Raw genomic sequence first — 24,082 nt, 5'->3', positions numbered from 1 at the left:
TATGTCTAAAAAAACAGCGTACATACCTTAATTAAAAATATTTTATTGCTAAAAAATGCTAACCATCATCTGAGCCTTCAGTGGGTTGTAACCTTTTTGCAGTGGTAACATCAAGGATCACTGATCACAGACCACCATAACAAATATAATAATAGAAAGTTTGAAATATTGCAAGAATTACCAAAATGTGACGCAGAAACACGAAATGAGCAAATGCTGGTGGAAAAATGAGCAGTAGACTTGCTTAATGCAGGGTTGCCACAAGCCTTCAATTTGTAAACAACACAATATAGTGAAGTATAATAAAACGAGGTATGCCTGTATATATTTCATAGAGTAATTATTATCTTGTAGTTGACATTTAACTATCTGTGTTTTCAGAAAGGAAAATTTACTGGAGGAAGTTTACTGGAGTAAAATGGAGGCCTCAGTAATATTACCCATTCTGAAGAAAAAACTAGCCTTCCTTTCAGGTATGTTTTCTTCTTAAAATTGGAAGTGTTTGATGTATAAATTTGTTTAATCTTTTTTCTTTGATAAGTTTGGCAGAAAGGCATTTCATTTTTCTCTGAAGGTTTTGTTTTAAACGTATTTCTGAGATACCTTTTACTCAGAATGGATGGCAATGCAAGCCAACTCTGTCACTGTTGGTGCTTGGCAGCCAATTTTTATTCTGTTCTGTAATTTGATTAAGTGACCTCTACAAGGTAGATGTCATGACATCTCACTTCTCATATAAAAATGAAATAATTAATACAGGCTGAGAATAATTGACTAACCAGTATCTAAAGTATTGTTTCTGAAATATAGAGTAATTCATTTTTGTGATATCTCATCCTAGCTTTTGTCTTCCATCTTCCTATGAGGGGGAGTTATGAAATATAAATTACATGGTTTTCACTTTTTACTGCTCGAATTTGGTTATAAGGCTTGAATTTACTTTCCATTATTAACCCAAAGTCTGCATTGACTAAGAAGAGTCAAAGAGAAGCTTCGAGATATGTTACTAGTGTGAAAGCAGTGGTGACGCTGGGTGTAGCAATTTTCTAGAATTTTGGACCATTGAGTAAATTTTCACATGCTTTAGAATAGGTACTGTGACCCACCTATTGAAGATTATTTAAGTTATATTATCTTGCTTTTTCTCTCTTTTACTCTTTAGATCCTATCAGAATTGTCTTGATATTTAGGCTACTAATGTCCTTTTCAATGTATATTGTATCTTTCTGTAAATTGGCATGTTTTTCTAGTGTACATTATAAAGGAGAAAATAAGATATTGAATTCCACTAGTAATATTAGTTCTTTATTTAATATGTATTTTCTTTTTTATAAAAACTTCTTCCCTTACCAGTTGACACTTAAGTTTTCTGTCTATTTTTTTATGATATGAATGATACTGTAGGAAACGTTCTTATTCACAGTTTCTGCATTTTGTACAAGTTCAGCGGTATAAATTCCTATAACTGGAAGTATTAAAGAGAATTTACATTTACATTTAAAGGTTTTGTCAGATTGCCCTATAAGAATATTGTGTCAATTGTTGTTTCTCCCACCAGTGTATGAAAATGCATGTTTGAAAACAGAAATAGACCCACAGACATAGAAAACAAACTTATGGTTACCCAAAGGGAAAGAGGGGAGGGATAAATTTGGAATTTAGGATTAACAGATAAACACTACTAAATGTGAAATATATGAACAACAAGGACCTACTGTATAGCACAGGGAACTATATTCAATATTTTGTAATAACCTATAATGGAAAAGAATCTGAAAGAGAATAGATATATATGCATGTGTATAACTGAATCACTTTGCTGTACATCTGAAACACTGTAAATCAACTATACTTCAATTTTTAAAAAAAAGCCAGTTTGCCCATACTGTTGCCAAGAGTGGATATTACTATTTAAAAAAAATCTTTATCAGTGACATTTTTGCATTCTTATTTTACTTGTCTCTGTGCAGCATTTGACCCTGGTGACCACACCTATCTTGAAAGTCTTTTTCTTCTTGACATCTGCCTTCTTTTGCATCTACACTGGTGATTATTTTATTGTCCCTTAGTGAAAGCTGAGGGCATGAGGTTAAATGTAATCCTGTATGTTAGACCTGTGCTCTGCAGACAATTTCACAGTGGGTCAGAGTGCTGCAGTTCAGATATGAACCTTTTTGCAGTTTGGTTTAATGCAGGGCTTAGCGATTTTTGAGGAGAAAATGAGACTTCTCTGAACCCAGTTCCTCTTGACTTGCTCTTGACCATTAATTATTTCAACCAGTAATTTTCAAGCTTTTTTAATAATAGAGAAAAACTTCTCAAACCAACAAAATCATTCAGGGGATACAGTTTGAAAACCATGGTTGCAGTCTATTAAAAAAAAGATAAAACCTGTATTCTAAACAAAACAACATTTGCAGTTGAAGTCACTATTGATTATCGATTAAGTTGAACCATTTGAAATTGCCATTTATTGAGATTAAACAAGTGGTTGAATAACAGTAATTTACATGGTTAATCTGATAAAAGATCATTTATGGTTAGTACCTTGTGAATTGCATCCATGTTATTCATAGGAATCATTTTTTTTCAATTCAGTCCTTTAAGTTTTTAGTGATAGAGATCATATAAAATTGTTTCCTTTAGTATTTGCTGGCTTTTAAGTTTCTAAAATTGCCATAAATGTCGGTTGGGTCGAAAGATGGACTTCAGTGTGAAAATCAATCATGTGGGGAGCTTTCAAAGAAGGTGTGTGTGTATAAAAGTACTAGTTATGTTTTAATGCTTATGGAAAATCGAAGAGAACTTGAACATCCATGAAATGTAAGTGTGTTTCACTTCCTGGCTTTCAGACTTCTATATCCAGGTCCTGTGCACTCTTCTCAGCTGGACAGGGCTTTCCCTTTATTGCCTCATGAACAAAGAATGCCTGTCTGACCTTTGTGAGTGAACTCAGATCAATCCTCATCATGGAATGCTCTTTTGACTTGGTTTATAAATTCTATTCATTTTTCTTAAGTTTTAACTTTTCTATGAAGTTTTTTACATTTATTATAGCTCTTGTCATTTTCTCCATTTTCTAAATCCCTTTTTATAATATTTTATTTATTTTGCACAACACAGCCTAGCAAATAAACTGTCATATTTCATACTGTTATTTCTTATAACTTAAAGTTTTCCTTCCTAGGTTGATAAGAAATTTATGTTATTTTACTTGCAAATGCTTACTGTGCTAGGCACACAATAGGTGTTTGATGAATTGATTACAATCAGAAGCAGACTAAATGGAAGAAATTAAACAAAATGAGAATGGCTATGTTTAAGTGAAGATTTCATTGGTGAATTTTTTTCCTCTTATTTCTTCTAAATTTTGTATAATTTTGCTGTACTACTATAAACATTTACAATATATAAAATAAACAGCCATTAGATTGTTCTTTACTGATGTCTTAAACTTGTAATTGTTTTAGTAACATTGGATGCAAATATATATAATTCATTTAGTGCTTTAATATCTCTTACATGTTAAATTTATATATTTTTTTCTTTAATAGGAGGAAAGGACAGACGAAGTGGCCTCATTCTGACAATTCCATTATGCCTGGAACAGACAAATATGGATGAGCTGAGTGTCACCTTAGACTACCTACTCAGCATTCCAAGGTGACTCTAAAGGTGTCTTTTCTTAAATTTCAATATGTTTTCATTTACTTACGAATGATTCCTGCTATTGTTAAAGTATACTTTGCTATCTTATCTGCTTTTATTAGCAGTGAAATTATAATTGAAAACACGAGAATCAATAATATATGATGCCACAGCAGATAAAATAAAGACATTTTATATTCTTGATGCACTAAATGATACCGATTTCTAAAATGTATATACTGTAACTTTTAAGGAATGCAAAGATTGAGCATCTGTCTATATACCATGTAATTTGAGAAAACTTAGAAAAGTGAATTCAGTAGAAAGCTCTTGTACTTAGGTAGCTATTTCAATATATAGATATAAATACATCTGTATGTTTTAATATATTGAGTGAAAGCTATTTGGAGTTTAAAACATATTTTTATTTTTAAAAAATGCAAAAAATGTTTATATTTTAATCCAAAGATCATTGGATTTTTAATTTTTAAATTTCTTTGGTGAAGACAAAACTTAAACCTTTGTATTTGCTTGAGCCTACCCATCATTTCAACAACAAGAACAGAAAAGCCCCCTCCCCAACTTCCTTTCCCACATGTGATATTTGGGGGCTGAAGTCTGACTGCACATTAGAATCATCTGGAGATTTTTTCCAAAATTTTAATGCTTGTGGGTCCACCTCCAGAGAGTCTGATCCAATTGTTTTTGGGAGGACTGCTCATCAGACTTTAAAAAAAATTCTTTAAGCTTTCCAGATAATTCTAATATGCAGTCACATTTGCAAACCACTGCAGCAAAGTGCAGGAATGAGGGCAGATTTTTTTGTGTGTGTTTGTAAAATATAGAGGTGGTAAAAGGAACAAAACTATCTCTTACATAATGCTCTTAAGCTCGAAATAGTGAATTTTAAACATTTTAGTCAGAGCAAACAATTCTTTGTATCCTTTTCCTACATTTGCATTATTGACATAATAGATTATTTCATTTTAAACCACTTTGAAGAATACAGGGTTAAAATTATGTTTTAGAACAACTGACTTTAATCACATCTGCTTCCAATATTGGTGTATAATATAATGATTCTGTTGCTGAATGTTTTTTCGATATTGGGAAAATAGAGGTCTTAAAGTGAAAATTTTCAGTTTTTTTACTTTCTGGAAAGGAGAGTTATCAGACTTCACAGTGTATTAGTACTGAATAACCTTGCTAATTCTCTGAGCTGCTGATTGCCAATTTGTATTATTCCTGATTAGATAATAAACCGCTTTTTAGGTAAATGACACTAGTTAAACATACAGCTAACAAATTATGAAAAAAATATTCATGGATTCACAGATGGTTAAAAGTGTTCAGGGAACTTAGAGACCATCTGAACCAACTGCCTTATTTTACAGTTGAGGGAATTGAGACTCAGAAGTTAGTTACTTGCCCAGGATCACACAGCTAATTAGCAGTAGAGCTGGGATTAGAATCTTCAGTTCCTGACACCAGTCCAGAGCTCCTCATACTTCAAATGAATAGAGTACAGTGTAGTTGCATCTTATGTGGGGTGAGGTTCTGAAGTTAGAATGTAATGCAAAAATTACTGATAGTCAAAATTACCCTTGAAAAATGCCTGAGGAAGAATTAGAGACTTATGAACTATTTTCCCGTGAACATGCTAGATTTTCTTCCAGCATTGGAACATGTCAGTCATTGAGGCTGAGTTCCGGAAGAAACAGTCGGCTTGTGGTTAGGTTTGTGATAAGAAAATGTATGCTTGTATATACTAGAATCACGCTCAGCCTGCCAGGATGCTCACACTGTAAGAGGCACTGGGTAACTGAGGCAGGCTAAACGACCAGTTTCACTCATGCAGCCTGTCTGCTCACTCTGGGTGTGCAAACAGGAAGTACAATGGAGGGCAAAATAGCCTACACTATTTAAACGTTCTCTCTCTCTCTTTCTTTCTTATATAGATATAGTACTATTTCAATGTAAATTATGAATCAGTTTCTGCATAGCTACACATACCTACCTGCCAGCTAATAGAGAAGATGTAAGTTGAAGCAAGATGAAAGAACTTAATTTAGCAAGACAAAATAGATACCTGGATACTTTATTTTTGATAATTGTTCTGCTAAAGTTTGACCATCTCAAATATTTGTGAACGCCCTGAATTTTTAGCCTTCTGTTTTCTTGGATCAACCTCCTATAACTTTGGCGTTTAAAAACGTAGTTGGCAGCTTTATATCAGTGCTTGCCATTTCATTAGAGAGCTAGAGGGTTTTTGAGCTCTTCATTGCAACTCTGGAGAGTAGTTTATTAGGTGCAACCTTAAAAACTGATTTTCCTCCTTCAGAATGCCTGCCATTCAAAACTGCTTTTAAATTGTATTATGAGAGATTTCAAATACACAAAAAAGTTGAAGGAATAGTGCAGTAAACACCATTATGCCCATCACTTAGAAGCCTGCAACTAATGTTGTAATACTTTATCACATATCTAAGTGTTTATCTACCCCTCTTTCCATCCCAGAACTGATTTTAAGTTTACCCTGTCAGATAAGTCTCAGCTTGGGTCTAGAAGGTTTTTCCTGTTTTAGTATGTCTGCATTTTTTTTGGTGTGACTTGTTTCTCCCAGACTCTGCTGTTAAAGCTTAACTCCTCCCAACTGTGAATGTCTCCAGACAGCTCCAGCAGTGTAGCTAGCTAATGCGGCCTCTTCTTTATAGGAGATGTCCAAAAGTAGTCTTTCATTGCAGTGAAAATGTTAACATTTTGAGTATAGTAACAGCTTTTTAAAAGTTATTTAAAAATGGAAAGAAACTATCCAGTTCTTACCCATATTTTATGCTTAGTTTCATGACCAGGAGCAAGGTGTGATACATACCTATTTTAAATGGGTAACCCAGTACAGTTGAAAATGGGGTCATTTCCTGATTCCTTTTCACACAGCTTGGTCCTAAGCTTGTTTTTGGTTTCTGACTCTTGAGCAGAGGGCTGAGAAGAAAGGAGAAGTTCAGGTTAATCGTTACCTGACCTGAATACTAAGTTTATGTTCAGGTAACTCCTCATGTCCAGGTCTGTGTGGAGTTCAAGACTAACCATTACTGCCCCATTTTCTACAAAGGGTTTTTAATAAAAAATAACATAGACTGACACAGCTGGGCCAACCTGAGTGTTAAATTTTAGGAGAGGTAAATGGAGTTTTTCTTTTGTTATACCAGCGATTGCTGTACATTTTAGACATAAACAACATGATTAGAAATTATGAGTCCATGACTCAGAAAGCAGAATCAAATTCAAGATTACCTTATGGAGATAAAGAAAAGATATATAAATTAATCTGCAAATCTTTTCATTAAAAAAGTAAATATTGAGATTAGCACTAAACAAAACCTCACAAGTAGATCTTTATCTCATATCATTTCTTTATATATTTCAAAATTTTAAGTCAGAAGCATATTCACATTCAAAGTATAAAGTGAAATTTGTGTCAGTACTGTTACACAAAGTATGATTATAAGATATTGAGACTACCAGCTTTTTAAAAACATGTGGCAAAACATATGCATCAGTGTTTCTCAACCTTTTTTGTCATTGTTATCTTTGTAAGGAGCCCTTTTAGGGAGCTTTTCCTATTCACTTCTGCTTGATGTCATAGAGTTTACTGTTAAATCAGTCTCATATTAGAGTGCAGAGCCATGTTTCATTTATCTCCATATTCACAAGGCCAATAAAATGATTTGGAGACCTTAGGTGTTTGTTATATGGATATTGAAGGAACCAACCAGACTTAGCAATAAAGTCATAGAAACGACTTACAATATATTATGAAAGGAGATACAACAGCTGTGTATGGTGAAATATCATTTGAATCCCATACAAGTAGTTTTGTAACTGCCAGAATTCAACTGGGGCATATATTCTGTACATTCAGAATTTTAAAAAATTTATCTGTGGATATTTTTATTCAAAGAAAATCTTACAGAGAAACTAAATTTATAAAAGAGCTAGAAGTGTAGGCCCACAGCCATTCCTGCTCATCCCCGCCTTCTCAAATTCCACTTCCACTGCAGTGCCCCCTCACCCGCTTTTAAGGAGCCTCCTTGGAGCTTACAGGACTCCGCAGAGCACTTAGAAGATAACTTGAATATGACTATAACACTGATTGGTTCAGTATAGTCTGTGAGAGTGTGACTGGGATGGCTCTTCTTTTTTTTTTTTTAATTTATTTTTTATACAGCAGATTCTTGTTAGTTATCTACTTTATACACATTGGGATGGCTCTTCTTTATTTTTGTTTTTTTATGGGACATGCTTCTAAGAAAGTTTAAGGCAGTGCCTTCCTTTTTGCTCCTTAGCAAATGCACTTCTGGCAAATGACGGTATAATTGTGTTGATCTTAGAGTTACTTCAAAGCACTGTAGTTAAATGCTCTGAACATGCTTTATGCTGTTGATGAGTGCTTTTTTAATATTTACTTCATTCATTCAATGAATATGTATTGAAAACTTATAATGTCCCATTTTAAAATGTGACAGCTAAGATAGTATTTCCTTTTTTTACCACGTATTTTTAAATTTCCTGTCTCCTCTGTTCCCTTTTCATATGCTTAAGTTCACGTTGAGGGATGGCTGAGTTGTCAAGCTGGACTAGTACAGCAATAGCCAAGCTAATTTCTCTATCTCCGGTCTCTCCCCAATTTGTACACAAGGACAAGATAAATTTCACCAAAACAACAGTTCTATCATCCTTCTCAGTTTTCTAGGACCTCCTCTCCTTTCCACACAATGAATTTAATTCAATAGTCATTTATTTTGTTGCTACCAAGTGCAGACATTGTACACCATGCATTGTGAAGACAAGAAAGACTAGGTGTGCGCTCTCAAGGACAGTCTTTCAGCCTTCTTAACTGCTAAGCCAAGACCTTGTGTGATTTGACTTACGCTTTCATTTCATATTTCTTGAGCGCTTATCATGCAAGGCACTTAGTTTTGTAGCACTTGTATTAACTCAGTCTTCAAAATAACAATATTATTATCCCTATTACATAGATGAAAAAGTGAGGGCAGAGAAATTTAAGAAACTTACCCAAATTAATAAGTGGTACCTTTGCTTATATTCCTCTTGCTCTGTATCCTTTTATGTTAAGTTTCATTAGCTCCTTTATGTAGGTACTTCCCAGAATCTTCCAGCTGTTCTCCAAACTTACAGCACTTGCTGTTTCTGACTCTTTAGTCATTTAATCATAATGTGTTTAATGATAATTCTTGAATTTTTACATTTATTATTTAAGTTTTACATTTAAAAAAATTTCAAAGATATGTTTCCCTAGTAACATTAAAAAGGTGACGTCAGTGAGTGTAAAGTAGACACTAGTTAAAATACTTTTACCTTTTCACCTTTCTAAATGATCTTAAGCTTCTTGAAGGGAGAAACTGTGTTGTATAATACATATTTTTTCATAATCCTGTGCAGTACCTCATATTGATACTTAGTAATCAATAGTCAGTGGATGTGGGTTTCTGCTCTTTATCTTACTTAAGTTTCTTCATAGCTCTGTGTACTCAAATGCAGACTGGCTGATCATTTTCAGAACATCTTACATTTGTTGGAAAATCAAACATGTAGAAGTTGCAGCTCAGTAGAAGCTATTTTGGTGGATAAGAAGTTTGTCTAGGCTGGTCTTACTTTCCTTTGAAGACATTAAATTTGAAATGGACCTGGGAATTTACTTATGGGTGATGATTGGGGGGCATATGTGAAAAAGAATATCCTATACTTAAGGAAATAATAGATAACAGTAAGTCATTTAATTCTCATAACAGCCCTATGAGACGAGCACTGTCATCCTTATCCCTTACATATAAGGGAACCGGGGCATAGAAAGAGTGGGTAATTTAAGTATCTTGACCAAGAACATGTGGCACACCAGGGTCGGAGGGGGACTTGGACCTGGTGGTCTGACTCCAAGCCTGTGTTTCTAGCCACTGTTGTATTCACCTCTGTTATAATCACAGTGCCATAGCTATTGATAACTTTTAATATTCATTTGCATTTAACCTGCATCTATCACAATTGAGAATTGACATATGAAAATAACTATGGTGAACATAGTTGAACATAATGGAAATCTTTTTTGTTTTAACATTTTCTTTCAACAGTATATTCAGCGTATATTTAAAATCATAGCATTTTTCTAGCTCAAAGGGAAATTGTTGATCATCCAGTTATAGAATCATGGAATGTCAGGATTAGAAAGTACCTTCACAATCATCTAGACCAAACATCTTCAATCATCTAGACTAACCACTTTACCCATACTTAAATCCTCTTTGTAGAAATGCTGCCAAGTACTTGCCCAGATTAATCTAATTCTGTAGAGAGTCAGCATCTATAGAAGTTACTTTTCTGTTTCTCTTAAGTATTGATTTTTTTCAAATTTGGATTTTAGGCCAGTTCTTCCTAATTGTAGAAAAACTCATTTATGTCACAGAAGAAACATCAGAACACAGAGGTTTAATGACTTGCCAAGAATCACACAGAGATTACTCATAAGTCTTCAGTCACTTAGTAAATATGTGAGGTCCTACAATGAGTTCCTCATCATTCTAGGTGCTGAGGAAATGGGTGAACAAAGGCCCACTCCCTGCCCTTATGGACCTGATGCCCTAATGATCAAATGAATATTATAAATAAATACATAATATGTTGGAGGTTCATAAGTCTATAGAACAGATCATGAAAAGAATTAAGGGAGGGATGGAGTGCAAAGGAGTGTGTGGCAATATTTTATAAAATGAGAAGGTAACATTTTACCAGAGATGACTGAAGTGAGGGCCAGGCCATACAGATAGCGGATGAAAGAGCATTTAAGAAAGAGTATCTTAGACAGAGGGAGCAGTAAGTGGAAAGGCCCTGAGTCAGGAGCAGGCTCAGCGTGTTGTGCGATCAGTAGGGAGGGTAGTGTGGGTGGAGCAGTTTGAGAGAAGGAGGGTTCTGGGAGAGCCCTCAGAGGGGCTGCAGTCAGACCTTAGAGGACCTCGTAGGCCATGGTAAGGGCTTCAGTTCTGAATGAGAAGGAAGGCCATTGTTACATTCCTACCGAGGAGTGATACGATCTGTGTCATCTAACATGATCTGCGTCATCTAACATTTCTAGAGGCCCTCTGTATTTAAAGCTAGAAGCTGCCAAGATATCAGTAAGACAATAATATCCTTGCTTTTTGGAAGCATGTTGTCTAATGAAGATGAATTATAAACAAGCAATTATAATAAAAGCATAAGTAAAATTAGTGCCATTAAGTAAGTATAAGCAGAGCTCTCTGAGTGGAAAGAAGGAGCCCTTAGTCATAATCAGAGAAATTAGTGAAGAGCTACAGAAAACCCATTGACAGTCTCTTTCTAGCCAAAGTGAGTGAGCTTGTTAAGGACCTGCTCCTCCTTTAATAGCTGTTTTAACTCAGCCACGTCACCCTTGAAAGGCTCTAATGGAGTAGGAACAAGGAAGTGGGGTCTTAATAGATTTTTTTTTTTTTTGGTTCATGGTCTTAAAATTATAAAATGTTAATAGTAGTATAGGAATTTACTAATGTAGCACTGCAGCTACTCTAACACACCCTTTATAAGGGACATAATATGCTTCTAAATCTAAGTATGTTCTTGTTAAAAACAGTTTAAACCATCACTCCACTTGTAGGATGGCAATTTTTTAAAAAAAGGGACTTCCCTGGTGGTCCAGTGGTTAAGAATCCACACTTTCAATACAGGGGACATGGGTTGAATCCCTGGTCGGGAAACTAAGATCCCACATGCCGCGTGGCACAGCTAAAAAATTTAAATAAACAAACAAACAAACTATTCCTTTCAAGTAGTTGAAAGATCACTTGGTCTTACAATTTTCAAATATGTAGCATCTTTGAATTGTGTGTATTTTCTTTATCTATCTTAGTAAAATGTGAGAAAATTATGATTAAGGGTGTTTTTAAGTACTCTAAAAGATAAATTTAGAGTATTTTATGCCCTTAAGATCACTGCAGATGGTATTTGCAAGCTTCATTACTTTCTTTGTCTTAATATACAGATTAATTTAGCGTGCTTTGAAATATAAATGTCTCGTTTGTGTAAAACTTACTTGTTTAACAAAATGGTTGTGTAACCTGTACCTCATAGATGCAGGTGCCCAATTATGGGGATGACTCACTTCTCTTGGGCTCTAGTCCCAACCAGGGAAGGCCCTCCACTGGACAGCTCCATGTATCTTAGATCCCCTTCCTGCAGATTTCCACACTGCACTGGTAGAGTCCCTGAGTTGCCGCCACTTCTCTGAAGACCACTCACTGACAGTTACTCTACTAGGCTGGTCTTTCTTGCGCTTGTATCCTCCCTAAGTCAGAGTGGTCTTCTCCTTACCTGATCCCACAACTAGCAGTTAGATGTCAGATTTGCTTCCCCCAGCAAGTCTTTATGTGCTGTTGCTAATGCAGAAGAGATCACTGTATTGCCTTACCCCCATGAATGCTTAGTGGATCCTTTATTTTGTAATGCAAAATCCAAAAATAGAATACTTCAACATTTTTTTATTAAGATATAAGTCACATATCATAAACATCATTTTTTAAAGTGTACAATTCAGTGGTTTTCAGTATATTCACAAGGTTGTGCGACCATCACTCTCTAATTCCAGAACATTGCCATCAGCCCAAAAAAGAAACCTATACCCAAAGCTGTGACAAAGTGAGAGAGTGGCATGGACATATATACACTACCAAACGTAAAATAGATAGTTAGTGGGAAGCAGCCGCATAGCACAGGGAGATCAGCTCGGTGCTTTGTGACCACCTAGAGGGGTGGGATAGGGAGGGTGTGAGGGAGGGAGATGCAAGAAGGAAGAGATATGGGAACATATGTGTATGTATAACTGATTCACTTTGTTATAAAGCAGAAACTGACACACCATTGTAAAGCAATTATACTCCAATAAAGATGTTAAAAAAAAAAAAAAGAAACCTATACCCACTGGTAGTCCCTCCTCATCGCATTCTCCCCTCCTCCCAGCCCTTGTCAGCCACTAGTCTGCTTTATGTCTCTATGGATTTACCCATTCTGGACATTTCATATAAATGGAATCATACGATATGGGCTTTTGAATCTGGCTTCTTTCACTTAGCATGTTTTCAAGGTTTATCCATGTTGTAGCATATATCAGTACTTCATTTCTTTTTATGATTGAATAATACTCTATTGAATGGATTACCACATTTTTTTTTCCATTCATCCATTGTTGGACATTTGAGTTGTTTTGGATTTTGGCTGTTATGAATTATGCTGCTATGAATATCTATGTGCAGGTTTTTTGTATGGACATATGTTTCACTTTGCCTCACCTCTTCAACACTTCTCTGCTTTCTTTGGAAGCTCAGCTTCTGTCCCTGCCTACAAAGGCACCTATTCTTCTTCCATATCTTTAGCAATACCATCCTCATTCTTGTGACCTTACTGTTTCTCAATAGAATTGGATATCCTTCTCCAATAATCCTCTTGAGGTTAATGTGAATGTTTGGAGAGAGTAAGGGAGGATTAGTAAAATTCCCTGGACTGTTGGATTTAAATCTCAGGAAAGGGCCTGCTATTAACCTTTCCTATAATGTAGGCAATTGGGAGAACTTTGTGTGGGGAGAATTTTCACTAACAAATCCTTGCTCTGCTAAGCAAAGCTGCAGTTTCTTCCACTATATTAGAGGGAGGGCAGTTGAGATCTTTGCATTAAGTTGATTTTATAAGTAAAACAAATAGTAATAGTAATAATAAATAATAATAATATAGCTGTGTAGTTTTGGTCATAGGATAGAGTTTTTCCATGTTGTTGTTGCATTTTGCTAGGGCAGGCTTCTGAGAAGTGTTTAGTTGGTACTTGAATAATTGAATATAATATATAGCAATAACACATTTTCCAACACTCAAAATAATATTGTGCTGGTCAAGTGACTAAGAATGCAAAAGTGAAAGCAGAGGTGGGTCAGACATGGTGTATTCAAGCTTTGAATTCTTATATACACCAATGCTACTTCACCTCATTAAATTTCCCCAAAAGAACACCAAGAAGCTTATTTCCAATGGTTTAATAATAGCTTACTTTATTTTCTACCTGTTTTGAAATATCACTTCACAACCTTACACTTCTGGCAGGAAGGAGAGACAAGAAGTATGTCCACACTTGGTAGTCATTAGTTACCTACTTCACTGTGATCCCATTTTACAGATGAAGAGATTGAGAGGCTAGTGAGACTATTTGAATGTTGCTTTGATTTCTTCTCTTTTTAAGACATTGAATTTACATGCTTTTAGAGTAATTTTCTTACCAAATTAGCTTATAAATTGTCAGTGTTTCCTGAAATGAGAAAAATAAATTGCTTGAGAAAACTGAAGAATTTTATTTATTGACAGTGCAAACCAAGTCAATTGAGATTAATGCTGCTCCATATATGATTACACTGTAAACTTTATTTAGGATTATGAAGAATAAAATAGGAAGCTTGTTTTAATACTCTGTAATTTTGTTTCATTTCAGTGAAAAGTGTAAGGCTAGAGGATTTACCGTGATTGTGGATGGCAGAAAATCCCAGTGGAATGTGGTGAAAACAGTAGTCTTAATGCTACAGGTAATTTTATTTTTGACTATTAGGAAGTGGTTTTATTGTACAGCAACAGATGAGGTGATAGTGGCAAATGCATTTTGTTTATCGGACTGTGCCCAAGCTTCTCAGCAGTGACTGAGTTCTGAAATGCACAGGTCACTATTGGATTGTTTAGATTCAATTCTTATAGGTTTTACTTGAGTAGTAAAATAAATTTCAACCCTATTCTAAAGGTTTGTAAATGACCAAAAATAATATGTCATGTTTAAGTAATTTAAACAACTAGGCCAGTGAGTCTCAAAGTGTGAGGGCAGAGGTTATCAGACTCATCTAGGAGCTTTTGCACACTGTAGTGGCTGCATCATCCCACCTCCACCCCCTCCTAATACTACAGGTAGGGAGTAGGACTGGGTAAGTCTAATATGAGAAAGCTTCTCAGGTGGTTCTGATAGGTTTCTCCCTTCTGTTACCCTTTTTCCTTCAAAAATCACCAGGATTCATAATAGTCTTATATCTATCTCTGATCTAGAAGAAATGTACTCGACAGGTGCATCCTTGGGGGCTTTAGCAGCTCACAGATAAGCATTTCATAAACAGCTGTGATTATAGAATCCCTGATCTGGTCCTAGTCTTACGTTTATATTTCCTTGTGCTCCTCACAGAATGTTTCTGTAATCCCTTGCACATAGTAGGTATCTAGTAAATATTTGTTGGTTTATTGTGAGAGTATTGAGGATACTGTGATCTGAAAGAGAAAAATACAGTATTTGAGGATTGAAAGGGGACAGATTGCTCTCATGTACCTGGATTTCCTTAGAAGGGCTTGTATAGAAAGTAAAAGTTAAGTGAGTTAAATAAGAGAGATTATCTAATTTAAATGAAAGAAGGTGAAAAGGGCATTCCTGGCAGGGACACTGATTCAGTGATAGCTCAAAAATTAAGTGAATACAATGAAAGGAGCTGATGACAGGCCAGTTTGGGGGCAATATATTGGCTGTTACGTGGGATGTTGAACATTGAATTAGGTAAATATCAGTGATACTGAAAGAAAGATCAAGAATTTTAAATGAACTGGGAAATAATTGGTAGCTGCTTTAGGGTTCTGTGGAAAGGAAGATAATTTAAAATTTTAAATGATAACTAGGGAGAATGATTCTTAATGGTTTATTTTTTATTTGTGATAATTAGGAAAAAGAAATTCAAGGGATGGGAACTGGTAATTTTAGTTTTTAGCTTTAGTGCTTAGTATGGTTCAGGTACTGTGCACTAAGCTTGCTATATAAAAGATCTCATTTAATTTCATCCTCACAAACTTGGGAGGCAAGTTCTACGATCCCCAAAGGTCTTCAAGGATTTTAAGTAATGTACCCAGGTTCTCTTGGTGAACATGGGAGAGAGTCACGATTGGAACCTGGCACAACCTAAGACGCAGGTTTTTATCCTTTAAAAGTGTGTATTTACCAGTGGGATGTATCTGAGGTGGTTCCCAAATTATCTACCCATTACCTTATTCTTAACTGGTTGGCCTAAACCTTCATCATTAGAATCACTCCTTTGGGTTGGAAAGGACATAGGTTCCAGTGGATCAGTTTTTAAGGGAACACAGATTGGTGTCCCATAATAACTTTTTCTGTCAAATATGTTCCCAGCACTTTTGCATTCCAAACCCTGAAGATTAACTCTTCTCTGTACAAGTTGTTAAAATAACTGTTAGATGAGAAATCCATTCATTATGACCTTGTGTTCTTCCATTCAACTGTGTCACAGTTGAGCTGTTTGGGACTTGCTGTCTGAACTGGACTTTGACCAGTGGCACTTTTGAAGAGCAATCAATGGATGATTTAATTCCCTCTTGCGATTTCTTTTCTGATAGGTATTTTAACAACTTTTGGGCTTATTAATAGTTAAGATTTTCAGAAGTTGCAATGGCCTGTTGTTTGCTCCTAGTCAAACAGTTTCTACATACAAAGTTATTCATTGCTTTTATTTCAGAAGGTACTGGTACTGGCTGTTTGGGAGCCCAGAGCTTAGTGCTGGCTCTGCCTGTAACAAATATTCTCTAAAATGAGTGGCTTGGTTTCTCTTGTTTCTCACAGCTTTAATATGCAATGATTTTGAAATAATATTCTTCCACAATCAACATATAAATAAACCTCATTCTACCTGAAATTTCCCAGCCCCTCTGATAAAAGTTTTGATAACACTGAGGTTTTTTTTTTTTTAACTTTATTCACAACCCAGTCACTGCAGGAGGTGCTAGATTTGTGATGTGCACAGTGACATGTTTAAATTGAAAGGTTTTCTATTTTCCCCTAATCAATACTTATGATTATAATTATATAACATTATTATTATTCAGTAGTGCCATTTATGGTCTAGAATAGTGGTTGACCACTATTTTATAAATAGAGTTTATAAATAGAGTTTTATTGTTTACATATTGTTTATGGCAGCTTTCATACTATGTGGACAGAATTGAAATAGTTGCAACAGAGACTGTATAGCCTGCAAAGCCTAAAATATTTATTATCTGGACCTTCAGAAAGAATTTACTGACCCCTGGTCTAGAACATTTGGAATGGTACGGTAGAACTTTAGAGTCAGACCGACCCGGTTTCTAATCCAGTGCCATCCCTCACAACTCTGTTCCCTTGGACAAGTTACTTTAGCTCTCTCAAGCTCAGTTTACTTTTCTGTAAAATTGGAAGCTCAGTTTACTTTTCTGACAATCTGTCTTTTCTGTTAATGTGAATTCATTTATTCAACAAAGATTTATGGAGTATCTTCTATATGTCAGGCACTGTCATAGGCTCTGGAGATATAGGAGTGACATTATAGATAAGGTACCTGCAATTGGGAAGCCTATATTCTGTTTGAGTCAGACAATAAGCAGTTAGGCAAATTACTAAGTAATGTAACATCATATAGGGATAAATTCTATGTAGAAAAATAAATTGGTGAAAAGAGACTGAGTCAGATCCTGCTACTTTAGATAGGGTGGTCAGAGAAGGTCTCTCTGAAAAGGGAATATTTGAGTAGAATCCTAAATAAACTGAGGAAGTACTCCTAGGTATAGGGCAAAGAACATTCCAGGCAGAGGAAACATCAAGGGCAAAGTCCTGAACTGGGAGCAGACTTGTCACATTCTAGGAGCAGCAAGAAGGTCAGTGTGGCTGTGTTAGAGGAGTGAGCTGAGAGGGGAGAGGTGTGAGATGAAGTCTGAGGTCATGGGACCCTGAGCTTGGAGGGCCTTCTTGGCCTTGGTAAGGGGTTTGAATTTTATTCTGAGCATGAGAAAACGTGAAGCAGGAAGGCCTGCTAAGAGGATATTTCAAAAGGCTGACTAGTCTGGGAATGTTAGCAATGTAGGTGGTAAAAATGGGTAGGTTTAATTAAGATATATTTTAAAGATAGACTTCATGGGACTTGCTGATAAAATATATGTGGAATATTTATTAACTTAGTAAATGTTAATTTCCATTCTTTAGATGATATGAATAACTGCATCTAGTAAATGTGAAATTGTATTTGTCGAGGTTTAGCTTTGTCCTCTTCTTCAAGTTAATAATCATGCAGAATCTTGGCTTTTTTGTATAGTGGCTGGTAAGAAACTTATTTTGTGAGAATATTGATTTACATTTTTGGAGGAAATTCTCTAAGATGATTGTGTTATAAAAAATTTCTTTCATATCATAGAAAAACCAAATTTAATAATTTCTCAACTAAAAATTATCTTGCAGCTTAAATATATTCCTGTTAGAGAGATTCAGTAAAATACAAAAATAATTCACATGTACTGTCTGTATTACATTGTTTTTTGAAAACCTTCTCTGAATCAGCTTGTCTTTCAAGTATTTCTTTATTGCCATGTACATTTTGAAGTTTGCAGTATTGCTTCTATTTTATTATTTTAATTATTTTCCAAAGGTCTCCTAATTACTCAGCCTAATCATGAATATCTAATAATTTATAACTTTAATAAATTATTCATTTTACATGTATAATTTGTAATTGTTTTTTGTATTTTATAGAATGTTGTTCCAGCTGAAGTGTCCCTTGTTTGTGTAGTGAAGCCAGATGAATTCTGGGATAAGAAAGTAACACATTTTTGTTTTTGGAAAGAAAAGGATAGACTTGGCTTTGAGGTAAATATACTCTATAAAAAAATAGAAGTGTGTTATATCTTTAAAAACAGCATTTTGCTGGTATTATTTTGTTTGTTCAGCATTGGATACTAAGCAGTGCTTATGCAATGCTCAGTCAGTACCTAAGTAATGATTAATATTTAGTCATCATTCACATACTTGTTGAATGAATTATGATTCCTTGTCAAGGCCACAAATGCTTTCTTGTTTTCATCACTCTTTGTGAATCTTTGGAATAAGTAGAAGGTTTTTATTAAAAACATTTTTAGGGACTTCCCTAAAAATCCTACATGCTGCGCAGCACGACCAAAAATAAATAAATAAATGAAAATAAAGACATTTTTATTACATTACCAAGAAGACATTTAACTAATACTAGGAAATCCTAGACATTTAGAAATTGAAGTTAGAGCGTATTTTGTATGATGTCATAATTATTTCTTAGTATCTGGTTTGGTTTTTTTTTAAAATTAATTAATTAATTAATTTATTTATGGCTGTGTTGGGTCTTCGTTTCTATGCGAGGGCTTTCTCTAGTTGTGGCAAGCAGGGGCCACTCTTCATCGCGGTGGGCGGGCCTCTCACTCTCGCGGCCTCTCTTGTTGCGGAGCACAGGCTCCAGACGCGCAGGCTCAGTAGTTGTGGCTCACGGGCCCAGTTGCTCCGCGGCATGTGGGATCTTCCCAGACCAGGGCTCGAACCCGTATCCCCTGCCTTGGCAGGCAGATTCTCAACCACTGCGCCACCAGGGAAGCCCCTCTGGTTTGGTTTTGATACATGAACACAGTTATCCATCCTTTCCTATTGGCATTACTCTCTCCCTCTTACTTTTCTTGTGTGAAAGCTTGGTTGACCCTTGAACAACATGGGTTTGAACTGCACAGGTCCACTTACAAGTGGATTTTTACAGTCAGCCCTCCCTATTTCGGGTTTAACATCCACAGATACAGAGGGCCAACTGTATTCATTGTACTTTGCCATTTTATGTAAGGGAATTGAGCACCTGTGGGTTTTGGTGTCCATGGGGTTTCCTAGAACCAATCCCTTGTGGATACTGAGGGAGGGCTGTACATATTACTGTAGATCAGAAAGAAGTCCTAAGATGGAATACAAATTTAAACAACTCAGTCATAATTTTCCTTCCACAGCCTATTAATCCCAGCTTCCTAGTAGGAGAGTTGATAGATACTAAACTTTACATTAGTTAAAGTGTGGAAGCACTGAAGGGTGCAAAACCTAACTCAACCCTGTAGAATCTAGCCATGGAATGTTTACAGGAGTCAGACAGTAAAGACCCATTGTGGACTTTGCCAGACTACAATAGTCATTTTTATTTTCAGTAAAGTCAATATTTTTTGGTATGGAGAAAAAGTCTCCAAGGTGTCTTAGATAAAGATTTAAGAAAATCTAGTTAAAAGTTTTCAAATGAGGTAGCACAAAATGTCTTTAAAACGTGTGCACTTAAAAAAAAAAGTTAACTTAAAAAAAAGTTAACTGCAGTAACTGCAGTTAAAAAAAAGTTAACTGCACTTAAAAAAAAAAGTTAAGTGCAGTAAAATTCATCCATTTTAGTGTACAGTTCTGAGAGTTCTGACAAACACAAACCGGTCTGTAACCATCACTGTAATCAAGAAACTAAGGAATATTTCATTACTCCAGAAATTCTCTCATGTTCTTCTGTAGTCAACTCCTTCCATCTTTAGTCCCTGACAACCACTGATCTGTTTTATGTCCCTGTGGTTTTTGCCTTTTCCAGAATGCCATGTAACTGGAATGATAAAGTACGTAGCATTTTTAATCTGCTTCTTTCACATATGCATTTGCATTTGGGATTCATCCATGTTGTTGGATGTACTGGTAGTTCCTTTCTTATTGCTGAGTAGTAATCCACTGTGTAGATGTACCACAGTCTGTTTATCCATTCCCCAGTTGAGGGACATTTGGGGTTGTTTTCAGTTTTTGGTGATTATAGATAAAGTCACTGTAAACATCTGTGTATAGGCTTTTGTGTGAAGTTTTTATTTTAAGAGATAAAATACCTAGGAGTGGGATTCTTGGGTCATATGGTAAGTGTATGTTTAATTTTATAAGAAACTTCCAAATTGACAGTTTCAAGGTGGCTGTATCATTTTGCATTGCCACAGGCATAGCGTGAAAGTTCCAGCTGCATCTTTGTCAGCACTTAGTATTGTCAGGTTTTCTTTGTTTTTAAATTATAGTTACTCTAGTAGGTGTGTAGAGGTATCTCAGTGTGGTTTTAACTTGCATTTCTCTAATGATTAATGATGTGAGTATATTTTCAAGTGCTTGTTTGCCATCCATGTACCTTCCTTGGTGGTGTCTGTTCAATTCTACCCAATTTTAAAAAAAGAATTAAGGCTTTTTGTTTTCATATTATTGAATTTTGAGTTATTTATATATTTTGGATAGAAATCCTTTATCAGATATGTCATTTGCAAAAATTGCATCTCCATCTGTTGTTCGCTTTTTCATTCTCTTAACAGCATTTTTAAAGAAGTTTTTAACTTTGATGAAGTCTGATTTTTAAATTTTTCTTTTATGAATCAGGCTTTCGGTATCATAGCTGAGAAATCTTTGCCTAATCCAAGGTCACAAAGATCTTCTCTCATGTTTTGTTTTAGATGTTGTATAATTTTAGGTTTTATATTTAGATCTATCCATTTTGAGTTAATATTTGTATAAATTATAGTCTGACAATATATATTTTATGACTTCGGTTATTTTAAGTTTGTTAAGGTTTGATTTTTGACCCAGTATATGCTCTGTCTTGGTGATTTCCTTATGCACACGTGTTCTCCATGTACTGTGCATGTGTATTCTGCTGTTATGGGTGGAGTGATCCATAACTGTCAGGATTGTTCGTAGTATTGTTCAGGTCTTCTATAGTCTTTGTAACATTCTGTCCACTTCTTCTATCAATTACTGAAAGAGGAATATTGCATTCTTCAACTATAATTGTGGATTTATTTCTCATTTCTATCAGTTTTTTCTTCATGTATTTTTAAGTTCTGTTGAGTTCATAGATTTAAACTCATTATGTCTTCTTACTGAGTTGACCAGTTTATCATTTCATTATTAAATGTGCCTTTTTTATCCATGATAATAATCAGGTTCTGAGGTGTACATTGTCTGATACTAATGTAGCTACTCCAGCTTCCTTTGACTAGTGTTTGCATATTGTATCTTTTTCCATATTACCTGTTTACATATCATCTATTTACCTATTTCTTTACATTTAAAGTGGATTTTTTATAAATATAGTATAGTTGGGTCTTGTTTTCATATCCAGTCTGACAATCTGTCTTTTCATCGGTTTATAATACCATTTATATTTAATGTAATTATTAATATGGTTGGATTAAAATCTTCCATCTTGCTAGATTTTATGTACTTTTTCTTTTTCTGCCTTCTTTTGGATTGAGTATTTTTATGATTACATTTTATCTGCATTATTGACTGGTAATTCATATCTTTTAAGTTTTTTTTTCCAGTGGTTGCCCTAGGTTTACAATATACATCTTTAATTAATGGAGTCTTATCTTCAAATAATGTACCACTTAACACTGGTAATTCCTTAATACAATATATCTCTAATACTTTCCTTCCATTGTTTACATATTTTACTTTTACTATAGTGTAAGCACAAAATATATTGCTACTGTTTTTGCTATAGTCTCTTGTCTTTTATAGCAATTAAAATAATAAAAAATGAATTTCATATTTACCTTCATTTATGACATTTCCAGTGTTCTTCATTTTTTTTTTTTAATTAAACATTTCTTTACTACAAACTTTTACTTTGCTAATATGTGTTGTGAATGATCATAAGATACATTTAACATATAGCGTTTCCCATTCTTAGTTTTCCCCAGGGCTCTTCCTTTGGGAAGCATCTCCTGGAAGTATGGTTGCTCACAACACCCAGTGTTCTTCATTTCTTTTCAGCTTTTTGGTTGGTATATTCCTTCTGCCTAGAACTTCCTTTAAAAATATCTTACATTGCAGGTCTGTTTGCATTGAGTTTTCTCAGATTTTGTTTGCCTGAAAAAAGTCTTTATTTCAGTTTTGAAAGTTATTTTCTGTCAGTATAGAATTTTCTTTCATTGTTTGATTTTTTTTCTTTTAGCACATTAACTATATCACACCATTGCCTTCTCATTTCCTTGGTTTCTGAGGAGAACTCTACTATTATTTGTATCTTTGGTCCCCTATATGTTATATAACTTTTATCTTCCTTGGCCACCTTCAAGATTTTTGCTTTGTTTTTGGTTTTCAGCAAAAACTGAATTTTTTTTTCAAATCTAGACATTTTGTAATGTCTAGACATGTTTTATTTGGTGTTAATTCTATTTGTTGTTTGCTGCACTTCTTGGATCACTGGTTTGACTTCTGCTATCACTTTTGGAAAATTCTTAGACATTTTCATTTCAAATATTTCCTCTGCCCCATTTTGTTTTTCTACTCCTTCTAACCTCCAATTACATGTATGTTAGACCATTTGAAAACTTCTCACCATTCTAGGTTGGTGCTCTATTTTTTTTTTTTTTTCTTTTTGTGTTTCAGTTTGGGTATTTTCTCTTGATCCATTTTCAAGTTCACTGTTTCCTTGGCTTTGTTGAGTTTATTAATGAGCCAATTGTAAATGCACTTTATCTCTTTTACCATGTTTTTGGTTTGTAACATTTCTACTAGATCCTTTCTTATGGTTTCTGTCTCTTTGCTGTAATCCCCATCTGTTTTGCATGTTGTCTTGCAGTTCTTCCATGAGAACTGTTAGCATATATCATAGTTATCTTAAATTCCATACCTAATAGTTCCAATATCTGGGTCTGTCTTACTGTAGTTATGTTGTTTGGGTTTTTTTCCTGACAGTGGGTTGTTTTCTTTCTTGCTTTTTGTATGTTGGGTGTTGGACATCTTGTTTAGGACAGTAAAGACTGAGATAAATCGTATTTTTGCCTGCACATGGACCCATCTTGGTTTGTGCTAGGCTTTTAGTGGGGCAGGGGAGGGGTTGATTTAGTCTAGCCAGGAGTTGAATTGGCTTTGGCTTTTGTTGTTGCTCTTCTTTTCCTCAGTGTATCCCAGGCTTTAGATTCCTCTAGAGTTAGTGTTTGTCTCACCCTCAGCTGTAGGTCTTTCCTTTGCACCTGTGCCTCAGAAAAGGTCTCTCTTTGCACTTTTGACCCTCCTCAGGAATAGAGTGCTGTTACTTGTTACTCAGTGTTTGTTGGTAGGGCATTTTCTGTTGTTCTGATTCAGCCCCAGTCTTAGGCAGGCTCTGTGACCCAGGGTCTAGGGGGTAGGGCCCTCTTCCCCAGCTTTAGGAGGCCTATGGTAGTCTGGGCTCATAATATATTCCTGCCTCCATTGGGATAGAGGGCCTGTCTTTCCCCTTCCTATATCAGCAGTGGGGTTTTATTTGTGCTCTAAGGTCATCCAGGCTTGCTGCCTTCCCTTGGGACCTGAAGGTTTTTGTTCTCTAGGGGAGAAAGAGTTGAAGAATCTGGGCTGTGCTTCAGCTTCATGCCTTTACAGTGGTGGTTGCTGTTCCCTTCCCCCAGACCTGTGTTGAAGTTTCTTATCCTCCCTACCCCCATCTTTCTTATGAGTCCCTGGGAGGTCTGTGGAGAAGAGTCTACAAGT

At 35.2% G+C, this 24,082-nt stretch overlaps 1 protein-coding gene across 6 annotated transcripts in view; it reads left to right on the top strand.

Annotated features, from left to right (window-relative positions):
- Positions 1 to 24,082, top strand: part of SESTD1 (SEC14 and spectrin domain containing 1) — a 210,829-nt gene that overhangs the window by 120,860 nt on the left and 65,887 nt on the right. For all 6 annotated transcript variants that reach the window (XM_082466708.1, XM_082466709.1, XM_082466711.1 and 3 more), the window contains 4 exons: positions 382 to 473; positions 3,555 to 3,663; positions 14,204 to 14,294; positions 18,302 to 18,415. In XM_082466708.1, coding sequence (XP_082322834.1) covers positions 382 to 473; positions 3,555 to 3,663; positions 14,204 to 14,294; positions 18,302 to 18,415 — 406 coding nt within the window. The remainder of the gene's footprint in view (positions 1 to 381; positions 474 to 3,554; positions 3,664 to 14,203; positions 14,295 to 18,301; positions 18,416 to 24,082) is intronic.

Source organism: Balaenoptera physalus, assembly GCF_965194825.1.
Source record: "Balaenoptera physalus genome assembly, chromosome: 6".
Taxonomy (NCBI): domain Eukaryota; kingdom Metazoa; phylum Chordata; class Mammalia; order Artiodactyla; family Balaenopteridae; genus Balaenoptera; species Balaenoptera physalus.
This window is presented reverse-complemented; position numbering and strand designations above follow the sequence as displayed.